Source organism: Neofelis nebulosa, chromosome 7 (genome assembly GCF_028018385.1).
Source record: "Neofelis nebulosa isolate mNeoNeb1 chromosome 7, mNeoNeb1.pri, whole genome shotgun sequence".
Lineage (NCBI taxonomy): Eukaryota > Metazoa > Chordata > Mammalia > Carnivora > Felidae > Neofelis > Neofelis nebulosa.
Window position 1 is genome coordinate 74,385,785 of NC_080788.1, and position 21,128 is coordinate 74,406,912.

Sequence of the window (21,128 nt, forward strand, 5' to 3'; positions counted from 1 at the left end):
AATTATCTGGGTTGTGGACCATCTGTGCTCCTGGCATCTTCCTCCTGATGTCAAGCTGGTGGCTGCTCTTGGCTGTTGGTTGTTAACTAACCCATCCATGAGTAAGAGAGAGAGAGAGAGAGGAAAATCTATAAAACAGTAATGTCAGTTTTGCCATCATTAAAATAATTTTCAAAAGAATATGTGTAAAAAGGGCTTGGAATTTGTTTGGCCTTAAAATAAATTCACATGGGCTGCATTTCATTTCTCTGTAATGTCTTTGGTTTTTCATTCAAGATGGCCTCAGCTCTAAGGCAAGCATGATGCTGAACAGCTCACAATAATTCCATACCATGTTGTTCCCAGTCTTTCCTACAGCACTTACCTGTGACTTAAAAAAAAATACAGCAAATACTATGGGTCTATCTACATGAACCAGAGAGAAGCAGAAGACAAGGAGTGAAAAAGAAACAGAGAACTTTGTCAAGGACTTGGCCCTAAGCATAAAGTCAGAGCTGGCAAAGTCTGTCTTCTGTTCTGACTCCCTCTGCCCTGCCCTCCATGCTGAACTCTTGTGCTCAGAAACATGTAAGTCACTGATAGAAGGCCTCCAGATCCAAGCCTTTGCTGAGATGAGGGTAGGGAGATGGTAGGACAGTGGGGCAGATACAATATTATTTTCTCCCAACAGGAGCCAGTGACCAACAGGCAAAGCACTGGAAACTCCTCTGGAAAGGAAACAGTATCCTCTCCCAGATAATTCTCTCCTTACCCCCCACCCCCACCCCCACCCTTCCACACCATCCCTAACCCTGCCTGGCATTCCTCACCGTCAGGCCCAGTTCTTCTACTTGATCCTGTTTTTGTGACCTTGTTTAAACACCTCCAGCCCATTGTAAATGCTCCTTTCATCTCTGGTGCTCAGCTCCTCCCTCAGCACTTGCCTCCCTCCCCAGGACCCCTTCACTCACCTCTGTGCCTGCCCAGCCAGCTACACTCTTCAACACCAGAATAATGGACCGTTTGACCCTCCTACTGCTCCAAATTGCGCCTGTACAATCAAGGCTGTCCTGCAGCTACAAAAGTGGCGGAGTTACTGAGGCAAAATAATCTGTGCCGATTTGCATTCTCTTCCTTGTCATCTCTATTATACAGTGTTTATCTGTCAAAATGAATAGAAAGTAGAAACTGTTCTGGAACATAGAAAAAGATGGAAAACTACCCAATTTGTTTACGAAGGCAGAATATACCTAATATCAAAACCTGTCAGAAATAGCACCCCCTCAAAAAAACCCTATAGACAAATCTCACTTATGCTGCACATAAATGTAAAAATAAAAAATATTTAAGATTAATACATAAAGGTCAACAGTATATTAATATAATAATTATATACCACAACCAATTAGAGCTTAATCTCAGGATTGAAGACAAGATTAGGTATTAGGAAATTTATTTATATAAAAGGTCAAAATAAACCAAACAAAAAAAATTTGATCATTTTTAATAGTCACCAAAGAGAACGTGGCAAATCAATTCCATTTTCTGTAAACACTCCTAATAGTGTTAATATTCTTCATATATAAACACATGTACTTATATATATGAAGTCAACAGTTTATGTAAAAAAAAGAATGTCTACTTTCATCACTGTGTTATTTAATATTATTCTGAAAAATCAAATAAAATAGGCTGGAAATTTGAAAAAGGGGTTACAGCTTTTGGAAAGAGAGAAGCAAATTTATCACTGTTTGCAGATGATATAATTGTATACATAGAAAATCCATAAGAATCTATTTTAAAATGATGAGAACTGAAAAAAAAAGGGAAGGGGGCACCTGGGTGGCTCAGTTGGTTAAGTGTCTGACTTCAGCTCAGGTCATGATCTTGCGGTTGCGGTCTGTGAGTTCAAGTCCGGCGTCTGGCTTTGTGCTGACAGCTCAGAGACTGGAGCCTGCTTTGGATTCCGTGTCTCCCTCCCTCCTGTAGCCTTTTAAATGCTGAGAATAACCAGTTAGAAGACATAATTAATAAAAATATCCCAAAAACATGATAGTTAAGATTATGGACTGTGAAGAGGTGCCTGGCTGGCTCAGTCAGTGGAGCATATGACTTTTGTGGGATTGTGGGTTCAAGACCCACCGTGGTTACAGAGATTACTTAAAAATAAAATTTTGGGAGTACCTAGGTGGCTCAGTTAGTGAAGCATCTGACTTTAGCGGTCATGATCTCACAGTTCATGGGCTGAAGCCCTGCGTCAGGCTCTATGCTGACAGCTGAGAGCCTGGAGCCTGCTTTTGATTCTGTGTTACCCTCTTTGCACCCCCCCCCCCCACTTGTGCTTCTTCTCTCTCTCTCTCAAAACTAAATAAGCATCAAAATTTTAAAAAATAATAAAATCTTTATATATATAAAAAAAGACGGGACTATGGAGCCAGATGGAAAGAGATTAAAGTTCTGTTCTTCCATTTACTAGCCACGTGAGAATAAACATCTCTGGCCTCAGTTTCCTCATCCATAAGATGGGAATGTAAATAACAATTTTTATCTATTGAGAATTAGTTAAGTTTAAATGTTTATTTATTCTGAGACAGAGCAAGCAGGGGAGGGGCAGAGAGAGAGAGAGGGAGAGAGAAATCCTAAGCAAGGCTCTGTGCTGACAAAGCCCAATGACTCAGGGCTCCAACTCAAGAACCATGAGATCATGACCTGAGCCGAAATCAAGAGTCAGTGCTCAACTGACTGAGCCACCCAGGCACCCTGATGATTCGTTCAGTTTAAATTAATTAAAATAGCAACACACTTTCCTGCACATAGTAAGCCTTCAATATCATGATTGGGGGCGCCTGGGTGGCTCAGTCGGTTAAGCGTCCGACTTCGGCTCAGGTCATGATCTCGTGGTCCGTGGGTTCGAGCCCCACGTTGGGCTCTGTGCTGACAGCCCAGAGCCTGGAGCCTGTTTTGGATTCTGTGTCTCCCTCTTTCTCTGACACTCCCCTGTTCATGCTCTCTCTCTGTCTCAAAAATAAATAAATGTTAAAAAAAGTTTAAAAAAAATCATGATTAGTATTTTCCCCATTCACAGTGGTAACAATAACACTGCTATAAAATACTTAGTTGTAACCTTACTGAAAAATGTGAGGAACTTATATAAAGAAAACAATAGGGGCACCTGAGTGGCTCAGTTGGTTAAGCATCCAACTCTTGATTTCAGTTCAGGTTCATGAGATCAAGCCCCACGTCAGGCTCTGCACTGACAGCGTGGAGCCTGCTTGGAATTCTCTCTCCTCTCTCTGCCCCTCCCCTGCTTGCACACACTCTCTCTCTCAAAATAAATAAATAAACATTAAAAAAAGAAGAAAACTACAAAGTTTTGCTGATACAATGAAAGAGAAAAAAAAGGAGACAGCCGTGTTACAAAAAATGAATCTCATAAAGATGTCAATTCTTACAAAATTAATTTCTCACTTTTACAACATTCAATCACAATTCTAATGGAATATTTTGTTACTTGACATAGTGATTCCACTGTTCATCTGTATAAAAATCAGACAAGAAAATCAAAGAAAATTTTAAAAAAGAGGAGAGTGAAGAAAGAATTTATTCTATAGTTTTAGCCCTTTACCTTAAACCCCTTTATGAAATAAGCAATATATAAATAAATAAAGGGACACAACGTGCAGTTGGTATAAGAATAGAGAGAATAAAAGAGCTAAACCAATAGTCCAGAAACAGACCACTTGTATGTGTGTACATGTTTGTGATTAAAAATGATTTTATTTGTAATAATAAAAACAGCTAACAATTACTGAGCCCTTCTTTTGTGTCAGGTTCTATGAAAAGCATTCCACATTTATAAGAACGCTGTGAGGTAGGAAATATTATTTTTTCAGTCTTAGAAAGATTAAGTGAGCTGCCCCTCTAAGAAAGAGTTTGGATGGGGTACAAACTCAGGTCAACAGACTCTAGAGCCTTCGATCTTAACCTTAAGATATATCATCTATAATTTTCCTTCTAGAAAGCTATCCTACTATCCTAGACAATCTTTCCAAACTAGGACAAAGATTAATTAAGAGAAATGCTTAGTGTAGCATTTTTTTTTATGATTACAAAGAATGTAAAACAACAACTTGGATATCCTATAGGGGTATGGTTAAATAAATCATCCATGCAATGAAATCTTAAGCAGCCATTAAAATCAATGTTGCCAGAGAAAATTTAATAGCATGGAGGACCACTCAATGATATGCTATTCTGTGACACAGATTACAAACTGTATACACAGAATGACTTTGATATGTGGGAAAAAAATGGTATTTTCCAAATTTCCTGTAATAAATGTGTTTATATTATATGGAAGACATTTTTAAAGTTTATTTATTTATTGACAGAGAATGAGTAGAGGAGGGCAGAGAGAAAGGGGGACAGAAGATCCAAAGTGGGCTCTGTGATGACGGCAGAGAGGCCAATGTGGGGCTCAAACTCATGAACTGTGAGATCATGACCTAAGCTGAAGTCGGACACTTAACCAACTGAGCAACCCAGGTGCTCCTGGAAGACTTTTCTTTAAATTTTATTTATTTTAACAGAGAGAGAGAGAGAGAGAGAGAGAGAGAGAGAGAGAGAGAGAGAATCTCAAGCAGGCTCTAAGTGCAGCACAGAGCCTGATGTGGGACTCAGTCCCACAATCCTGGGATCATGACCTGAGCTGAAACCAAGAGTTGTATGCTCAACTGACTGAGCCAACCAGGCACCCCAGTTTAAGGCCTTTAGAGCAAAAACTGAGGTTTCCCGCTGAATAAGAAATTCTGCCTCAAGACAAGAGCATCACTTCTGCCAGAGTCTCCTGTCTACAGCCTGCACTATAAATTTCAGAATTGCCAGCCCCACAATCACATGAGCCAATTCCTTAAAATAAATCTTTTTATCTAATTAATATAATATAATAAATATAATAATATAACATACATAATAATATAATATAATCATATAATCATAGGTTCCGTTACTTGGGAGAGCCCTGACCTTGCTCTTTGGATAACCCTTTTCTAAACTCTGGGCTAATCGTTTACTTTTCATTATACATTCTTTCTTCAGCCAGGCTTGGTACATTTAAGTGTCTCTAAATTTCACTGTATTTTTCTGAGACTAGGAAAGCCACTTAGGCTAGACCTCAGCCACTCAAATACATACCATTTTTACTGTTTTTTTTTTTTTAAGTGTATTTATTTATTTGGGGGGGGGGGCGGAGACAGACAGAGGGAGAATCCCAAGCAGGCTCTGCACTGTCAGCACTTAGCCCAATGAGGGGTTCAAACTCGCAAATCGTGAGATCATGATCTGAGCCGAAATCAAGAGTCTAAGGCTTAACCAACTGAGTCACCCAGATACCCCATCGACGACATACCACTTTTTTTGGTAAATTATTTCTACAGATTGCTAATCTTGTCCATTATCATTTGCCTCTTACATTTTCACTGTCTTAAGATATGAAAAGACCTATCAATTCCTTTTTTTAGTAACATATAATTTTTTTTTTAACATTTATTTGAGAGAGAGAGAGAGAGAGGACAAGTGGGAGATAGGCAGAGACAGGGAGACACAGAATCCAAGGCTCCAGGCTCTGAGCTGTCAGCACAGAGCCCCAGGCAGGGCTCAAACTCTCAAACTTGTGAGATCATAACCTGAGCTGAAGTCGGATGCTCAACTGACAGAGCTACCCAGGCACCCTGACCTACCAGTTCCTTTAACAAAACCTAGCTCAGGTCCTTCAAGATGGGTAATGCGGAGGGACTGTTCACAGGGTGAGGGGCCCCACAGAGGGGGGTGGATGTCAGGGATTCCTTTCTCCTTTGGGGATCATCAAACTGGGCTCTAAGGGGGCACTGTATTTCCTCTTTGTGGTGGCTGAGGGAAAATGCAGGGTGGCTGCCCCAGAGACCTGGATAGTCACCCTTCATAGAGAACCTTGAGGGAACAGGTTTAGTTTGTCCAAGAGCCCCAGAGTTTCCTTAAGGAGAACAATCCTAGGGGCGCCTGGGTGGCTCAGTCGATTAAGCATCCGACCATCGATCAGGTCATGATCTTGTGGTCCGTGAGTTCAAGCCCTGCATTCAGCTCTGTGCTGACAGTTGAGAGCCTGAAACCTGCTTCGGATTCTGTGTCTCCCTTTCTGTCTACCCACCCCTGACTTGTGCGTTCTCACTCTCTCTCTCTCTCAAAAATAAATAATTATTAAAAGAAAAAAAAAAGAACAATCCTATCCTGAGCTCTGGAGGTGATATACTTTGTTTCTTATTATTGAGGAAGAATCAGCAAGACTTAGTTCTTGATCAGATGTAGTAAAAGACAAGTGAAGAAAGATATGCCTGCAAAAGAATGAAGGAAAGGCAGTAAATGTAAATCTTTTCTGAAACGCGTGAGGGGCAGCGAGGGCAACTGAAGTCCAGGATGTTAACCTTCAGCTCTCACTGTCACCCACCCCCTCTGCTGGCCCTCCTCCAATCCCCTTCCCACCTAGTCCACACTAGCCAACGGCTCATCCTGCGAACCTGCTATCTCCACTCACTGCGAAGAATGAGGACCAAGACAAACTGCTGTAGTGTCCCCTTTGGGCAGCACCGAACACCCTTTATGTCCCTTCTCCCACCTCCATGGAACAGTCTGGAGATACTTTTTCTACCAAACTATATTCATAAGCTCAGTAATTAGTTTATTTTTTCATGAAATTACTAGAATTAATATATTGATTTTCTATACCAAAAATGCTTTAAAGGCACTTGAGCAAGAAACAAATGCAATGATATTCAATTAAGCATTGTGTAATAGGGCAAGCTGGGAACAATCTGAATATCTATCATAAAGGGAATGGTGAAATCATGATACAGCCATACCCCCAACGATATGAGCTAATATTTCTGTGCATACATTTGCAAATGTTTAGAAAAAGCTCTGCTCTGGCATTATATTCACCAAATCAGTCTAGTTATTCTGGGGTAGTGAATTGGCATAATGGGCCGTGTGTGTATGTACACGCATGTGCACATGTTAAACCTTTTACTTTTATATATTTCTGCTTGAATTTTTTTACAAAGCACATTTGTTTTGCTTTTAAGCCAATGTTTTTTATATAGTTGGGCAGCACTGTTGCTAGCAAATGTTCAGTTTTATTTAGGTTTTGGGAAACACGAGGAACAACTAGCTGTCCAGCTCCCTGTCATTTAGGGAACCAGGGCTGAGAACCACAGCCTTGGAAGCCATTTTGTTTTCTCAGGTAGTCACTTCTCAAACCTCAGCTCTCCAGAAACTTGATTGACACCAGGGGATATTCTTTTCAAATTTTGGTCATTTAAGATGAAAGCTTTCCTTGGTGTGCGATTTACTCATTTCTCACCCTGTGCTTTCACTTACCGTCGCTTCCCCTTTCTCTGTCTTTGTCACTTTTTGCACAATGCCATCCCAGACTCACCTCTACAAATCCTGAACCAAATCTGTTTTCCCTACTAAGGCTCTACCTTATAATCCCTGATTCACTTCTCTTGGTTTTTCAACCATACTCATTTGCACTTCCTGTTACTTTATATTCTTAGACTGTCTTTTAAATTCATTTTTTAACGTTTATTCATTTTTTTGGGGGGGGAGGGGCAGAGAGAGAGGGAGACACAGAATCTGAAGCAGGCTCCAGGCCCTGAGCTGTCAGCACAGAGCCTGATGCGGGGCTCAAACCCACAAACTGGGAGATCATGACCTGAGCTGAAGTTGGATGCTTAACTGACTGAACTACCCAGCCGCCCCATATTCTTAGACAGTTTTTATGTGTCCACTATTGTCTATAAGTTGTAGACACTAAGACAGAGTCCATTTTTTTTATCATTATTTCAAATACCAAAACCTAGTATGGTTTAAGATGAGTACCTAACTAAGGAAATGCTAAATGCCATAATAAATATCAGGAAAAACTATTTTGAGACTTTTGATGTCATCTCCAGATGCTACTAACTACAAAGGGAAAATGTACTTCTATATTTTAGAGACATCAGCAGTTACCACCTTAACCAAGCAATCCAACTCAGCATAATTTAAATCTTTAAAAAAAAAATTTTTTTTAATGTTTATTTTTGAGAGAGAGGGAAAGAGACAGAATGTGAGGGGGTGAGGGGCAGAGAGAGAGGGAGACAGAATCTGAAGCAGGCTCCAGGCTTCTGAGCTGTCAGCACAGAGCCCCAGGCAGGGCTCAAACTCTCGAACTTGTGAGATCATGACCTGAGCCGAAGTCGGATGCTTAACCGACTGAGCCACCCAGGCATCCCCAACCCAGGATAATTAATAGTGACACACTCTAACCTGATATGGCTCCAGGGTGATATAATGTGAAGTACATTATGTCATCTATTAAGTATTCTTTGCAAAAATGTTTACCCTGAATCTAAAAAGGCTGTAGACCTACTTCCAGTTTACAGGAAATATAGGCTTATAGCACTGTCCAATAGAACTTTTTTTTAAACAGCATTTGAATTTTTTGTTAATGTTTATTTATTTTGAGAGAGAGAGAACAAATGGGGAGTGGGGGAGGGGCAGAGAGAGGGGAAAGGAAATCCCAAGCCAGCTCCACAATCAGTGCAGAGCCCAACACAGGGCTCTATTTCACACCATGAGATCATGACCTGGGCAGAAATCAAGAGTCGAACACTTAACCGAATGAGCCACCTTGGCACCCCAATAGCTTCTTTATATTTTTAAAAACTTTTATTTATTGGGACTGGGGTGGCTCAGTAGTTGGATGTCTAACTTCAGTTCAGGTCACAATCTCAGTTTGAGTTCGAGCTCCACATTTAAAAAATTAAAAAAAAATTTAAACATTTATTAAGTAATCTATACTCCCAACATGGGTCTAGCATTGGTAGCATAGTGGTGAGCATAGCTGCCTTCCAACGTGGGTCTTGAACTCACAATCCAAGATCAAGAGTCCCACTGACTGTTCCACTGACTGAACAAGTCTGGTGCCCCTAGAACTTCCTAGAATGATAGAAATGTTGTATATTTGTACCATCCAATACAGTAACCACCAACCTACTGAAATTTTATGTCATCCTAATTAACTTAAATTTGAATTTAAATACCTGTATGTGGCTAGTGGCTACTATATTGGACAGAACAGGCAAGGCGCAAGTTAACTACTGCAGGAAATAGACAACGGGACGTTCTACAAAGTAACCAGCCAGGATTTTTCAAAAAATTAATTTCTACTTAAAAAGAAAAAAAAAAGGTAGGAGAAATGGTTTATTTATTTTTTTTTTTTTTTTTTTCAACGTTTTTTTTTATTTATTTTTGGGACAGAGAGAGACAGAGCATGAACGGGGGAGGGGCAGAGAGAGAGAGGGAGACACAGAATCGGAAACAGGCTCCAGGCTCTGAGCCATCAGCTCAGAGCCTGACGCGGGGCTCGAACTCACGGACGGCGAGATCGTGACCTGGCTGAAGTCGGACGCTTAACCGACTGCGCCACCCAGGCGCCCCGAAATGGTTTATTTTAAAAGAGATTAAAGGGGCGCCTGGGTGGTTCAGTTGGTTAATGAGGTTGAGCCCCACATCGGGCTCTGCAGTAAGTGTGGAGCCTGCTTGGGATTCTCTTTCTCCCTCTCTCTGCCCCTCCCCTGCTTGCACTCTCTCTCTGTCTCTTGCTCTCAAAAATAAGTAAACATTAAAAAAAAAGAGAGAGAGAGAGATTAAAGAAACCTAATATCCAAATGTAATGCCTGGGCCTTTATTGGACCCTAGACCAGGAAAACATATTAGGGAAATTTTAATATGACCTGGATAAGAGTTATTACAAAGTTACTAACTTTTAGGTATAATAATTTTATTAGTTATACAGAGGAGTGCCCCTATTTTTAGGAGTTACCTGCTTAAGTATTTAAGAAATGAAATATCACATCTGTAATTTACTATAAAATGGTTCTAGAAAAAAAAAGTCCATATAACCAAATATTTATCAATCTATTTAGAGAGAGAGGGAGGCAGGAGAGAAAAGAGACAGAGGAAATCAAAATGTTAGCAGTTGTTGAATCTAGGTTGTTGAGATTATACTGGTGCTTATTGTATTATTCTTTTATATTTTTCTGTAAGTTTGAAACTTTACCCCAAAAATGTTGGGGAAAAGAACACTATAGAACTAAGCAATATTGATTATTTCTGACTTTTTCCATTAATTGGTTTGTGATTTGTTAATTTTCCTTATAGATAAATGGCAATAAGTACCATTTACAGAAAAAGCTAAAAAAAAAAGTTAAAATTATGTCAGGGCACCTGGGTGGCTCAGTCAGTTGAGCATCCAGCTCTTGATTTTGGTTCAGGTCATGATATCAGGGCTTGTGGGTTCCAGCCCCAGCTCTACATTGACAGTGTAGATTCTCTCTCTCTCTGGCTCTCTGGGATTTTCTCTCCCTCTGTCTGGCCCTCCCCCACTCACACTCTCTCTCTCAAAATAAATAAACTTAAAAAAAAATAAAATTATGTCAAAGACCTTAGTCTTTCCTATAAAGCAATCCAAGACCATCGTTATTCATTGTAGCAGAATGCCTCGAGACAGCCTCCCTTGAAAGAAGTTTGAGAAGCTAGGTAGGCTCTTCTAAATAAGGGTGGAGGTCTTCTGCTTCTGTTCTCAGTCCCTGACTGTGATGCCAATCAGGACCCTGCCTTGCTCTAAAATAAGTGGACTGTGAAACTTGGTCCCTCAGGGTGATCTCTTCCCACTCTCTGCTTTCAGAGGAAAAGGTAACCCTCAAACCACACCAGAGGGAACCAGGAATCCAAGGGGCTGGTGTCCCTTCCAGTAACAGAGCTGGGTGCCCTGCTGCTTTATCAGGACTGCCCCACTGAGAGCTTTGGTGACGGAATAGTTCCCCCTCCCCCCCTACCCCGCCTTGGCATCGAGCACTCCTCTGGATATTACAGTTCTTCAAGAGCAAGGCCAGATGTAATCCATGTCTGCTCTCCAAGAATGAAGCCTCTAAGGCTCCAGGTGGGCAGGCTGCACTCCTGCCTCCCACTGCTGGCAGAGGCATTATCCATCGGTCTGTCTGGATCCACTCAGTTCTCCTCCTTACCCACCTTTCATATTCTTTTTTCATCCTTGCCCAAAGGAAGCATCATCACTTTATTCAGGAGGTAATCAAATATCCTATAGGGGTGACACTGACAAATAGTTGCACATAAAATTATATAAATCTGTTACATTTCCCAGAAGAGACTCAGTCACTGTAAACAAGGAAGAAAAACCAGGACGGTGCCTAAACCATTGCAGGGCTTCAAGCAAGTGTCCCCACACTCCCGGAGTGAAGGTGGGCCTCAGGTGGAGGTGGTCCTTTTGGCAGGAGGAGGGGGAGGCAGCACCGGAGCAGAAGTCCACCTCCAGACCCCCACCAGCCAGCGCTCAGCGGCAGGCCTTGTTAAACTCTTGGAGGGCCCAGTGCTTGTTCTCAGTTGCCTGCTTGAGTTGAGTGTACTCTTTTACCAGCCTGTCAAACTCCTCCCCAAGGACCTCATAGGTGCTCAGGACCTGTCGGGACTTCTCCATGTCCTGCTCTTGTAGGCAGATGGCCCCCTCCAAACGGTCCCTACACACCCGGGGAACAGAAGATACAAGATAAGGATCTGACTCCTCAGAAAGTAGACAAGATTATCCAAAAGATAAAAAAATGCTGATTGAAACAGGTACATGCACCCCAATGTTTACAGCAGCGCTATCAACAATAGCCAAAGTATGGAAAGAGCCCAAATGTCCATCGACAGATGAATGGATAAAGAAGATGTGATGTGTGTATATATATATATAGTGTAATTTTTAAAAAAATTTTTAATGTTTATTTATTTTTGATAGAACACAAGGGGGGTAGGAGAAGAGAGAGAGGGAGACCCAGAATCTGAAGCAGGCTCCAGGCCCTGAGCTGTCAGCACAGAGCCTGACATGGGGCTCGAGCCCATGGACCATGGAGATCATGACCTAAGCTGAAGTTGGTCACCCAACCAACTGAGCCACCCAGGCGCCCCTATATACAGTGTAATATTACTCAGCAATCAAAAAGAATGAAATCTTGCCACCTGCAACAAAGTGAATGGAACTAGAGTGTATTATGCTAAGCAAAATAAGTCAGAGAAAGACAAATGTCATATGATTTCACTCATATGTGCAATTTAAGAAACAAAACAGAGATGAACATAGGGGAAAAGAAGGAAAAATAAGAAAAACAGAAGGGAGGCAAACCATAAGAGACTCTTAAATATAGAGAACAAACTGAGGGTTGCTGGAGGGGAGGTGGGTGGGGGGATGGGCTAAATGGGGGATGGGCATTAAGGAGGGCACTTACTGGGATGAGCACTGGGTGTTGCATGTAAGTCATGAATCACTGGATTCTACTCCTGAAACCAATACTACACTGTATGTTAACTAACTTGAATATAAATTAATAAATTTTTTAAAAAAAGAAAGAAAGTAGACAAGAATGTGACCACGTTAAAATGAATAGGTGTGGAGAACACAGGACTAGCTCTGAGTAACTGCACCCTGTCCTCACGAGTTCTTACCTTTTTTTTTTCAAAAAATTTTTTAATGTTTATTTTATTTTTGAGAGAGAGAGAGAGAGAGAGACAGAGAGACAGAGTGTCAGCAGGGGAAGGGCAGAGAGAGAGGGAGACAGAATCCGAAGCAGGCTCCAGGCTCTGAGCTGTCAGCACAGAGCCCGACGTGGGGCTCGAACTCAGGAACCATGAGATCATGACCTGAGCGGAAGTCGGATGCTTAACCGACTGAGCCACCCAGGCACCCTGGGAGTTCTTACCTAATGAGACGATGAACTTCCACTTTCTCAGTAGTGTAAGTGTCAGACAAGATCTTTAGCTCCTCCATCCTGACAAAGGGAAGAAAGAAATATCAGCCTGATGATCCCTGACAACAGCAAAGTTATGAACACAACAGAGAGTACCTGCCTATGGTCAAGGTGTGGGCTAAGCAGTGACAGGACAAGCAAGGTCACTCTGAGTTCCTGAGCAATGTATCTCATCTCACAGGAAAGCACCTATTTCAGAAGGCTTTAAAAATAAGACTCAGGAATGGTGAATGCTTATGGGTAATCCAAAGGCTAATACCCACAAGGTGCTAGGCATGGTTGAGAGGAAAGACAGATGAGGGTGACGATTGAAGGGGGTGGTGTGTGAGACAGAGTTCCTTGGACCCACAGGGGTCAAAGCTCACCTCAGCTTAAGGATCATGGCACTGCACTTGATCTCTAGGTACTGAGCATTGATGCGGTCCAGCTCAGACTGAGTCTTAAGCCGGTGCTCTTGAAGAAGCCTCTGCAGCAAGGCTAGGCAGCGGAGAAGCACCTGAGCCCCCGGGAGGCAGGAAGAAGAGGGCAAAATCAAAGTCAGTAGTAAAGAAGGCAGATCAGAAATCCTTGTCTTCCTCAGGGCACCCGGGTGGCTCAGTCGGTTAAGCATTGGCTCAGGTCATGATCTCACAGTTCATGAGTTCGAGCCCCACCATCAGGCTCTGTGCTGGCAGCTTGGAGCCTGGAGCCTGCTTTGGATTCTGTCTTTTTCTCTCTCTGCCCCGCCCCTGCTCACGCTTTGTCTCTCTCTCAAAAATAAATAAACATTAGAAAAAAAAATTCTTGGCTTCCCCCAAAGTGCCCCTGGGGCCAGGATAAAAGGGGGAGTGGCTATCCCACTGCCCTGACAAACCTGGGAGTAGGTGGCACTCTTCTTCTCCAGCAGCACCATCTGCTCCTGCTGCTGGCTCTTGGCATCCTGGCATTGCTGCTTCTCACCCACCAGGATCTCTGCCAATTTCCACACCTTTGCCGCCTTCAAGGTTTCACTGTCTGAATCTGGGCAAAGAAACAGAGGACTAGACAGGAAAACCCTAACTGCTACTGCCCTTCTGAGGCCATTTTTCAGTGCCTTATCCCTTATCTAGCTCTACATATTCTCTCTTCAGGTTTTCTTCTGACGTCCTGTTAAAATGGCCCACTTCTCATAATTAAGTTCTCTTTCCTCTTACCTTTATTTTTTATTTTAAAATTTTATTTATTTAAGTAATCTCTACACCCAACGTGGGGCTTGGCCTCACAACCTAGAGATCAAGAGTCACATGCTCTTCCATCTGAGCCAGCCATGTGCCCCTTGCTCTTACCTTTAATTCCAGATTTGGCCCTTAATTCTTAAGTCAAATAAATAAGGAGAACACCTATTAGCTTGAACTTTCCTCCCTATTTCATTCCGATTCTCCTGAGAATGAATTCATCCTTCCCTGTAGCAAGAGGACACTCCCACTTGGTTTTCACACAATTCCTTGCTTGTATTCTACCAGCAAGGAAAGAAGCCTCTCCAGTGCTTCCTAGCTTCTGTCGCAAATCTATAATTCAACAAGTTATTCTCAGAAGAGCAGACCAAGAGACTGGAAGGTCAGCTGTGGACAGAACAGAGTGCTAGCACTCACCTGAATTGGGGTCATGGTAGCACAGCAGGGTGAAACATTTCTTCTTGAGCTGCTCCTCTACTTCCAGCGGGAGCCGAGCTCTCATCCACACAAAATCCTACATCCGCAGGAATGAGAAACGAGATGCTAATAGACCGTTAGAACTAGGAAGATCCAGCCGATGAGCACAGGATGATAAGTATCTCAGTGATAACCAGAGAAAATGCCTCAAGAGACATCAAGGAGATTCACTTTTAGCCTACCAAATTTGCAAAGGATAAAATGATGGTTAAGAGCCCATGCTGACGAAAAAGTGGGGAGCTGGCAATATGCACCAATGTTTAATGTGTATATCCTCTTGACCCATTGATCCCACCTTAAGTACTAATACTCCGGGAAATAATCATACAAAGGCAAACACACCTATGAACTAGCATGTTCCTATCAGTGTGGTTTCTAACAGCAAAATGTAGAAACAACCGTATCGATCACTAATGTTGAGCAAACTGTGCTACATTCATACAATGGAATCCTTTTGGTTTTTTTTAGGTTTTTTAGTGTAATCTCCACCCCCCCATCCTAGGGCTCAAACTCACCACCCAGAGATCAAGAGTCATGTGCTCTACCAACTGAGCGTGCCAGGTGCCCCCACACAATGGAATCCTACCAGTGATTTAAATTGATGATATACTAAGAACACTGAGCACAAACTACGTGCCTGGCACTGTGCTTGGAGTGCTTTAGGAACTATCGGTTTATTTATGTTTATTTATTGACTCGAAAAAAAGTCCAAAATATATTCAGTGAAAACTGATTATATTCACTATACAAGCATGGAGGCTATAATACCGTTTATGTCAAGTTATATATAAAACACGGTATTTATTTCTAGATGTAGTATTTCAGCTTTTACTCTCTTCTGTGTAACATATCTATCTCTTATTTATTAGAGTTTGGCCCCCCCCCCATGAAATTAACGCGTATCATTTTTGAAAAAACAATAAAGTGTAACGAGACCACGTTAAAGTATATGGGAGAAATTAAACCATTTCACTTCTTTGGTCCCCGTATCTGCCCACTCCCAACCTCTGAGGGGGGCATGAGCTCCAGAAGGTCGGCTTTCTCCAGCCCTAGCAGTGGAGGCATTTCCTTCTCCCGGCTGGGCCCTAACAGCCCCGTCAGTTCAGTCACGAGTAGCCGCTGTTCAAGGGTCTCGTGAAACTGAAAGAGAATAAAAAACAAAAAGAGGTTACTATAAAATTTCTCCCACTCCACCTCCTCCATCCTCATATACCAGTTCTTCACACATTTTTAAAGTCCTCAAACACGTTATCCCCTTCAGCTGCCAGCGCTTTCTCCTGTCAGTCTTCCTTTTCAAAACCCTAACAACACACCCACCTCTTCCCCCATAACTACGGTCCATTTCTTTCTTTCCTTTTTTTTGTTAAGGTTTTATTTTTAAGTAATCTCTACACCCAACATGGGGCTCAAACTCACAACCCTGAGATCAAGAGAGGCATGCTCTACCCCCCAAGCCAGCCAGGTGCCCCCTGTCCAGTTCTTTTTTGATAACCATTACTCAAAGCTCCTATTTCCCCTAGATCATACAATCAGGCGAAGCCATAGTTGGCCTAGTCATTCCTGCAGGTGGTAACCAATGCCTACTGTGTCTCTCCTGCTTCACCTTTTTGTCCTCAGAAGTTAAATTTGTGTCTTGTGTCTTCACATAGTAGTCCACAAGCAGCTCTTGAATGCCTCTCTGTAAAATCTCAGACCTCAACCATGTTGTTTTATGCAGTCGAACTTCCTTCCATGCCTAGAAAACCAAAAAAATCCCAGGTAGGAACTTCTCTGTCTTGCAAGATTTTCCCTTCCTCCTATCATCCCTCCCCCAAGAGCTCTTACCTGAGCCTGCTCCTTTGCCAGGGTGAGGCTTAAGCCACTCTCGTCTACGTGTTGTGCGAGACTCAGCAGCAGCTTGCTGAAGTGTGGGTTTTGTAACAGGTCCTTTTCACTCAGGTTACAAGGAGGAAGCTGTTTGCTGCACACTTCGTGGGATGTCCCCATAGAGACAAAAAAAAAGCAAGGATGGTATTATATATAATTGAGAATAACTCTTAGCTTAACACTTTCAAAAAGGTTTTTGGTAGGGGAGTTTTCTAAATCTAATGAAATGTTTATTTATTTATTTTTATTTATTTTAAAAAATGTTAATGTTTATTTATTTTTGAGAGAGAGACAGAATGCAAGGGGTGGGGCAGAGAGAGAGGGAGACACAGAATCCAAAGCAGGCTCCAGCTGTCAATGCAGAGCCTGACCGATACAGGGCTTGAACTTACAGGCCGTGTGATCATGACCTGAGCCGAAGCTGGCCACTTAACTGACTGAGCCACCCAGGCGCCCCTAATGAAATGTTTAAAAAAAAAACAAACAAAAAAACCCCACAAATAAACTAGAGGCAACACTCAAAGTAACAAGTATTTATAACATATACAAAGATATTGACCAAGGATTAGGGAATGAGTCTCTAATAAAACTAAGAGATTTGGGGTGCCTGGGTGGCTCAGTCAGTTAAGTGACCGATTTTGGCTCAGGTCATGATCTCACAGTTTGTGAGTTTGAATCCTGCATAGGGCTCTGTGCTGACTGTGCGGAGTCTGCTTGGGATTCTCGCTCTCTCCTCCTCTTTCTCTGCCCCTTCCCTGAGTGCATTCTCTCTCTCTCTCTCTCTCTCAAAACAAATAAACTTAAAAAAATAATAATGAGATAATAAAACTAAGAGCTTAGAAAATGGAAGTACAGTTGGAAAATATTACACAAATAGAGTCAGGAATAAGGGACTTCTTAGTAGGGATCACCACAGTACCCCAAATACCTCATTCACACTGAATAACTAGAATTCTTGAGGAAGGGGAAAAAAAAACATGTAAAGTTCCTTTGGATGTGATCTCTAGTCACATAAGCAAGACTGAGAAAAGGTATATTCTTAGGGATAAGTGAAAAACTTAATGGAATTCTTATTGTAAACAGAGTTGAGTAACCCACGTAGATTCAGAGCAGCACATGTATGAGAAAAAGTGCAGGAAACTGGGATCCTCTGGTTATTCCATAGGTTCAAGGGGCTTTCTTTAAAAATTTACATTTATTGGGGCGCCTGGGTGGCGCAGTCGGTTAAGCGTCCGACTTCAGCCAGGTCACGATCTCGCGGTCCGTGAGTTCGAGCCCCGCGTCAGGCTCTGGGCTGATGGCTCGGAGCCTGGAGCCTGTTTCCGATTCTGTGTCTCCCTCTCTCTCTGCCCCTCCCCCGTTCATGCTCTGTCTCTCTCTGTCCCAAAAATAAAAAAATAAAAAAAACGTTGAAAAAAAAACATATTAAAGAAAAAAATTTACATTTATTGGGGCTCCTGGGTGGTTCAGTTGGTTAAGCAACCAACTGCGGCTCCGGTCATGATCTCGCAGTTTGTGAGTTCGAGCCCCGTGTCGGGCTCTGTGCTGACAGCTCAGAGCCTAGAGCCTGCTTCAGATTCTGTGTCTCCCCCTCTCTCTACCCCTCCCCATTCTCTGTGTCTCTCCATCTCTCAATAATAAATAAACATTAAAAAAATTTAAAAATTTATGTTTATTTAGTTTTTGAAAGAGACAGAGCACAAGTGGCAGAGGGGCAGAGAGAGAGGGAGACACAGAATCCGAAGCAGGCTCCAGGCTCTGAGTGGTCAGCACAGAGCTTGACGCGGGGCTCGGGCTCACAGACCACAAGATCATGCCTGAGCTGAAGTCAGACGCTCAACCGACTGAACCACCCAGGCACCCCATCGGCCTTTCTATCTCTTTTCTCACACATTTTCTGCTGGGGTCTTCTGTTTTACTCCTACTTACCAAACAATCAAACTTTCATTCTTTGGACCCTTAGAAAGTCCTTTTGAAGAATAAGAAATCTCCTTTTTCTCCCCTCAGGCACTGAAGGATCAACATGGAAATGGTCAAAATGTAGAAGATTCAAGTTCTTGAAGGATTCAAGATATAGAAAGGGTGTGATATGGAAAGAATTCAAGATATGAGACGATATGGAAGCATCTGAGATTTTAAAGTACAAGATATGAGAAAATTCAAGCTGCAGGTAGGAAGGAAGCCTTCACAGAGTTTCTTGGCCAGCCTTACATTCAGGTTATGCCTGCTAACACAGCATCAGAGCAGCATGAGTTTTTAGTCCACTGCAGGAGCAGACACTTGATAGGAGCCAGTGTAATATGTTTTCCAATAAGAGAATATTTAAGAATCTTCATGTATTCTCTAGTTTCCCCCAGAAACTTAGGCTTTTATGTGAGAAACCATACTGGTGAACTTTATAAATCCTTTTTATTATAGAAAGCAAGAACATGGATAAGATCTCTCTGGAGAAGTCATCAAACCTCCTTCAAATGGCAGCCCTTACCTTGTTGGAGTATTTCCATTCCTTCTCCAGGTGAGCAGAAATCCCCGGATGCCATCTGATTTTCTTGAAATTCTTATCTGTGGAACTGAGTGAAAGAAAACACAAAGTGAATAAACTGGGTTGCTGCTCCAGAGAAAACTACCATGGGTTCAAGTTTCTGTTGTCTACGAGCTGGGGAGGAACTTCAGGGATGCCTCTTACAGGGAGGGACTATATTGCACATCATGGGTCCCAAGCTCTTGCAAGTTTTATAGACAGACTTCTAAGTGGCAAAACAATTTGCATTCTAAGCACATAAATGTTTCCACTTGTTCCAAGCCTTCTAAAAAGGAGCCTTCTTTGGAAAGAAAATTTTCCAATTCACTGAACAGGACGATGCTCCCCTCCCCTCACCATTATGTCTAAGTTAAAACGGAGTTGCTACTTGCCAGTGATGAGTGAGTTGGGGGAAGGGAGGGTGGGGAGTCAATGTCTGCTTTTTTTCCCTAGTCAAATAACTCCACTTTCAAATTCCACAATAGTTCCTTGTACTTCTTTAACTTGTCCTTTCATCTAAGATCTGTTGGTAGTTTTTGATCATTAACTTTAGAATCATCCTTCAGGAATGACAAATCATTCCATATTGAACAACCACCATTGGTTTTCACATAGCTGCGTTAGTAAAGAGCACCTGGAGGAAAGAGCATGACAAGAAGACTGACAGGGAGGTCAGCGCCAAAAAAGCAATGCAAAGGTGTAGTTAATACAGCTAAGGCTGGGCTGTGGGCTGTTTTGCCAGAACATGGAGTACACTGAAAAGGATGACATCAACACAAAGGGGCAGTAAAGGTGGGCACAGTTTGGACTCAAGACAAAATTTTCCCCTTGACCTTATCTTCCATTTTTTTGCTCCACCCCATCCTCTCTGTAAGGTATTAAACTCCAAAGGGCAGCTGAGCCTCCCAAAGAAGACATTGAAGGTTATTAGGATTTAACATTTGATGTTCACAGAACATTTTAGTTTACTCCCTTGTTTTATGACTAGCATCAAAGTAACTACTCATTTATTATTAAGTTTACTTATTTATTTTGAGAGAGAGAGAGAGAGAGAGTGATGGAACAAGAGCAGGGAAGGGCAGAGAGAGGAGAGAAGGAATCCCAAGCAGACTCCATGCTGTCACCGCAGAGCCCTTGGTGGGGCAGTGGCTCCATCCCACCACCCACGAGATCATGACCTGAGCCAAGATCAAGAGTTGGATGCTTAATGACTGAGCCACGCAGGCGCCCCTACTACTCATTTATTTTGTAACATGGTCTAGAGAGGAACACAGATGAGGAGTCCAGATGCTAGGACTTCATTTGCAGCTTAGCCGTCGCTGCTGTGTGAAGTTAAGGGAAACGCTTTTTGGTGCCAAACTTTCTTTGCCTGCAAAAGAGATAATAAATCCTGCCTTGGATGAGACATCAAGAACTAATAACACAACTCGTTAACAAAAGCCACTAGTTAAACTCAGTGTTTTAACAATTCTGTTGATCTAAGTTCTGCAGGCAAATTTCGCAGACGGAAATGAGGACCAATCCAAATTTCAAAAAAGTCAGCTGTTCTTCCCTCCCTAGGGGAACTGCCCACTGGGGTTTTCTTAGGGTGCTTTTCTTTACCCTTTTAAAATGTTACAGGGCGTGAACGAAGGCGACAATCAGACTCGATTCTCCACCCTCTGCACTCAGACGTGTTAAAACGTTGCTACAGGGACCCAAGCATTTAAATGTTCTGACTCAGGCGTCTTTTAAATTCTTAGAGCTGTCTTTACACGCTGCACTGAACGTTAAATTGATTTTACAGGTATTTTCACAAGATGTGACCCTTACAGGGCCCGAGATGAATCAAAATGCGGAGAGGGCTCTCCGGCGCCTACTTCCCTTCCGTCTGGGCAGCCAAGGATTCCCAAGGGCGAGGGCGGCCGAGCCGGAGGCCGGGGGCTGGCCGGACTGACCCTCCCAGCACTCCTCCTCCCCGCCGCGCCGCCCTCGGACCCTCAGAGGCAAACCTGCACACCATGGGGCAGCTGAAGCTCCCGAGGCAGTGCGGAGCGGCCTGGGGCGGGATGGCCCGCAGCGTCCACGCCGGAATCCCGCCCGCACCCGGGCTCCGGAACCTCTCACTCGAGCCTGCACTGGGGTTGGGGGAAGCTAGGCCCGGGTGGACTGAGCAGGAACTTCGGAGGAGAGGGGGAAAAGGCCGATAGTGCACAGCGGCCCCGTGGG

General features: G+C 42.8%; 1 protein-coding gene across 6 annotated transcripts; it reads right to left on the reverse strand.

Annotated features, from left to right (window-relative positions):
- Nucleotides 1–1,415: 1,415 nt before the first annotated feature.
- Nucleotides 1,416–21,128, reverse strand: HAUS4 (HAUS augmin like complex subunit 4). Of its 6 annotated transcripts, none has more exons than XM_058738512.1 (11): nucleotides 20,912–21,128; nucleotides 19,313–19,443; nucleotides 18,885–18,969; nucleotides 16,358–16,500; nucleotides 16,137–16,268; nucleotides 15,539–15,673; nucleotides 14,474–14,570; nucleotides 13,717–13,862; nucleotides 13,229–13,359; nucleotides 12,816–12,884; nucleotides 1,416–1,979 (listed from the first exon to the last, which is right to left on the reverse strand). In XM_058738512.1, exons 3-11 carry the CDS (start codon nucleotides 18,937–18,939, stop codon nucleotides 1,973–1,975), a joined length of 915 nt encoding a protein of 304 aa, XP_058594495.1. In that variant the 5' UTR covers nucleotides 18,940–18,969; nucleotides 19,313–19,443; nucleotides 20,912–21,128; the 3' UTR covers nucleotides 1,416–1,972. The 6 variants fall into 6 exon arrangements, with proteins under 6 accessions (XP_058594495.1, XP_058594490.1, XP_058594489.1 ...); XM_058738507.1 differs by lacking the exon at nucleotides 1,416–1,979 and adding an exon at nucleotides 11,121–11,594 and having other exon boundaries at nucleotides 20,920–21,128; XM_058738506.1 differs by lacking the exon at nucleotides 1,416–1,979 and adding an exon at nucleotides 11,121–11,594.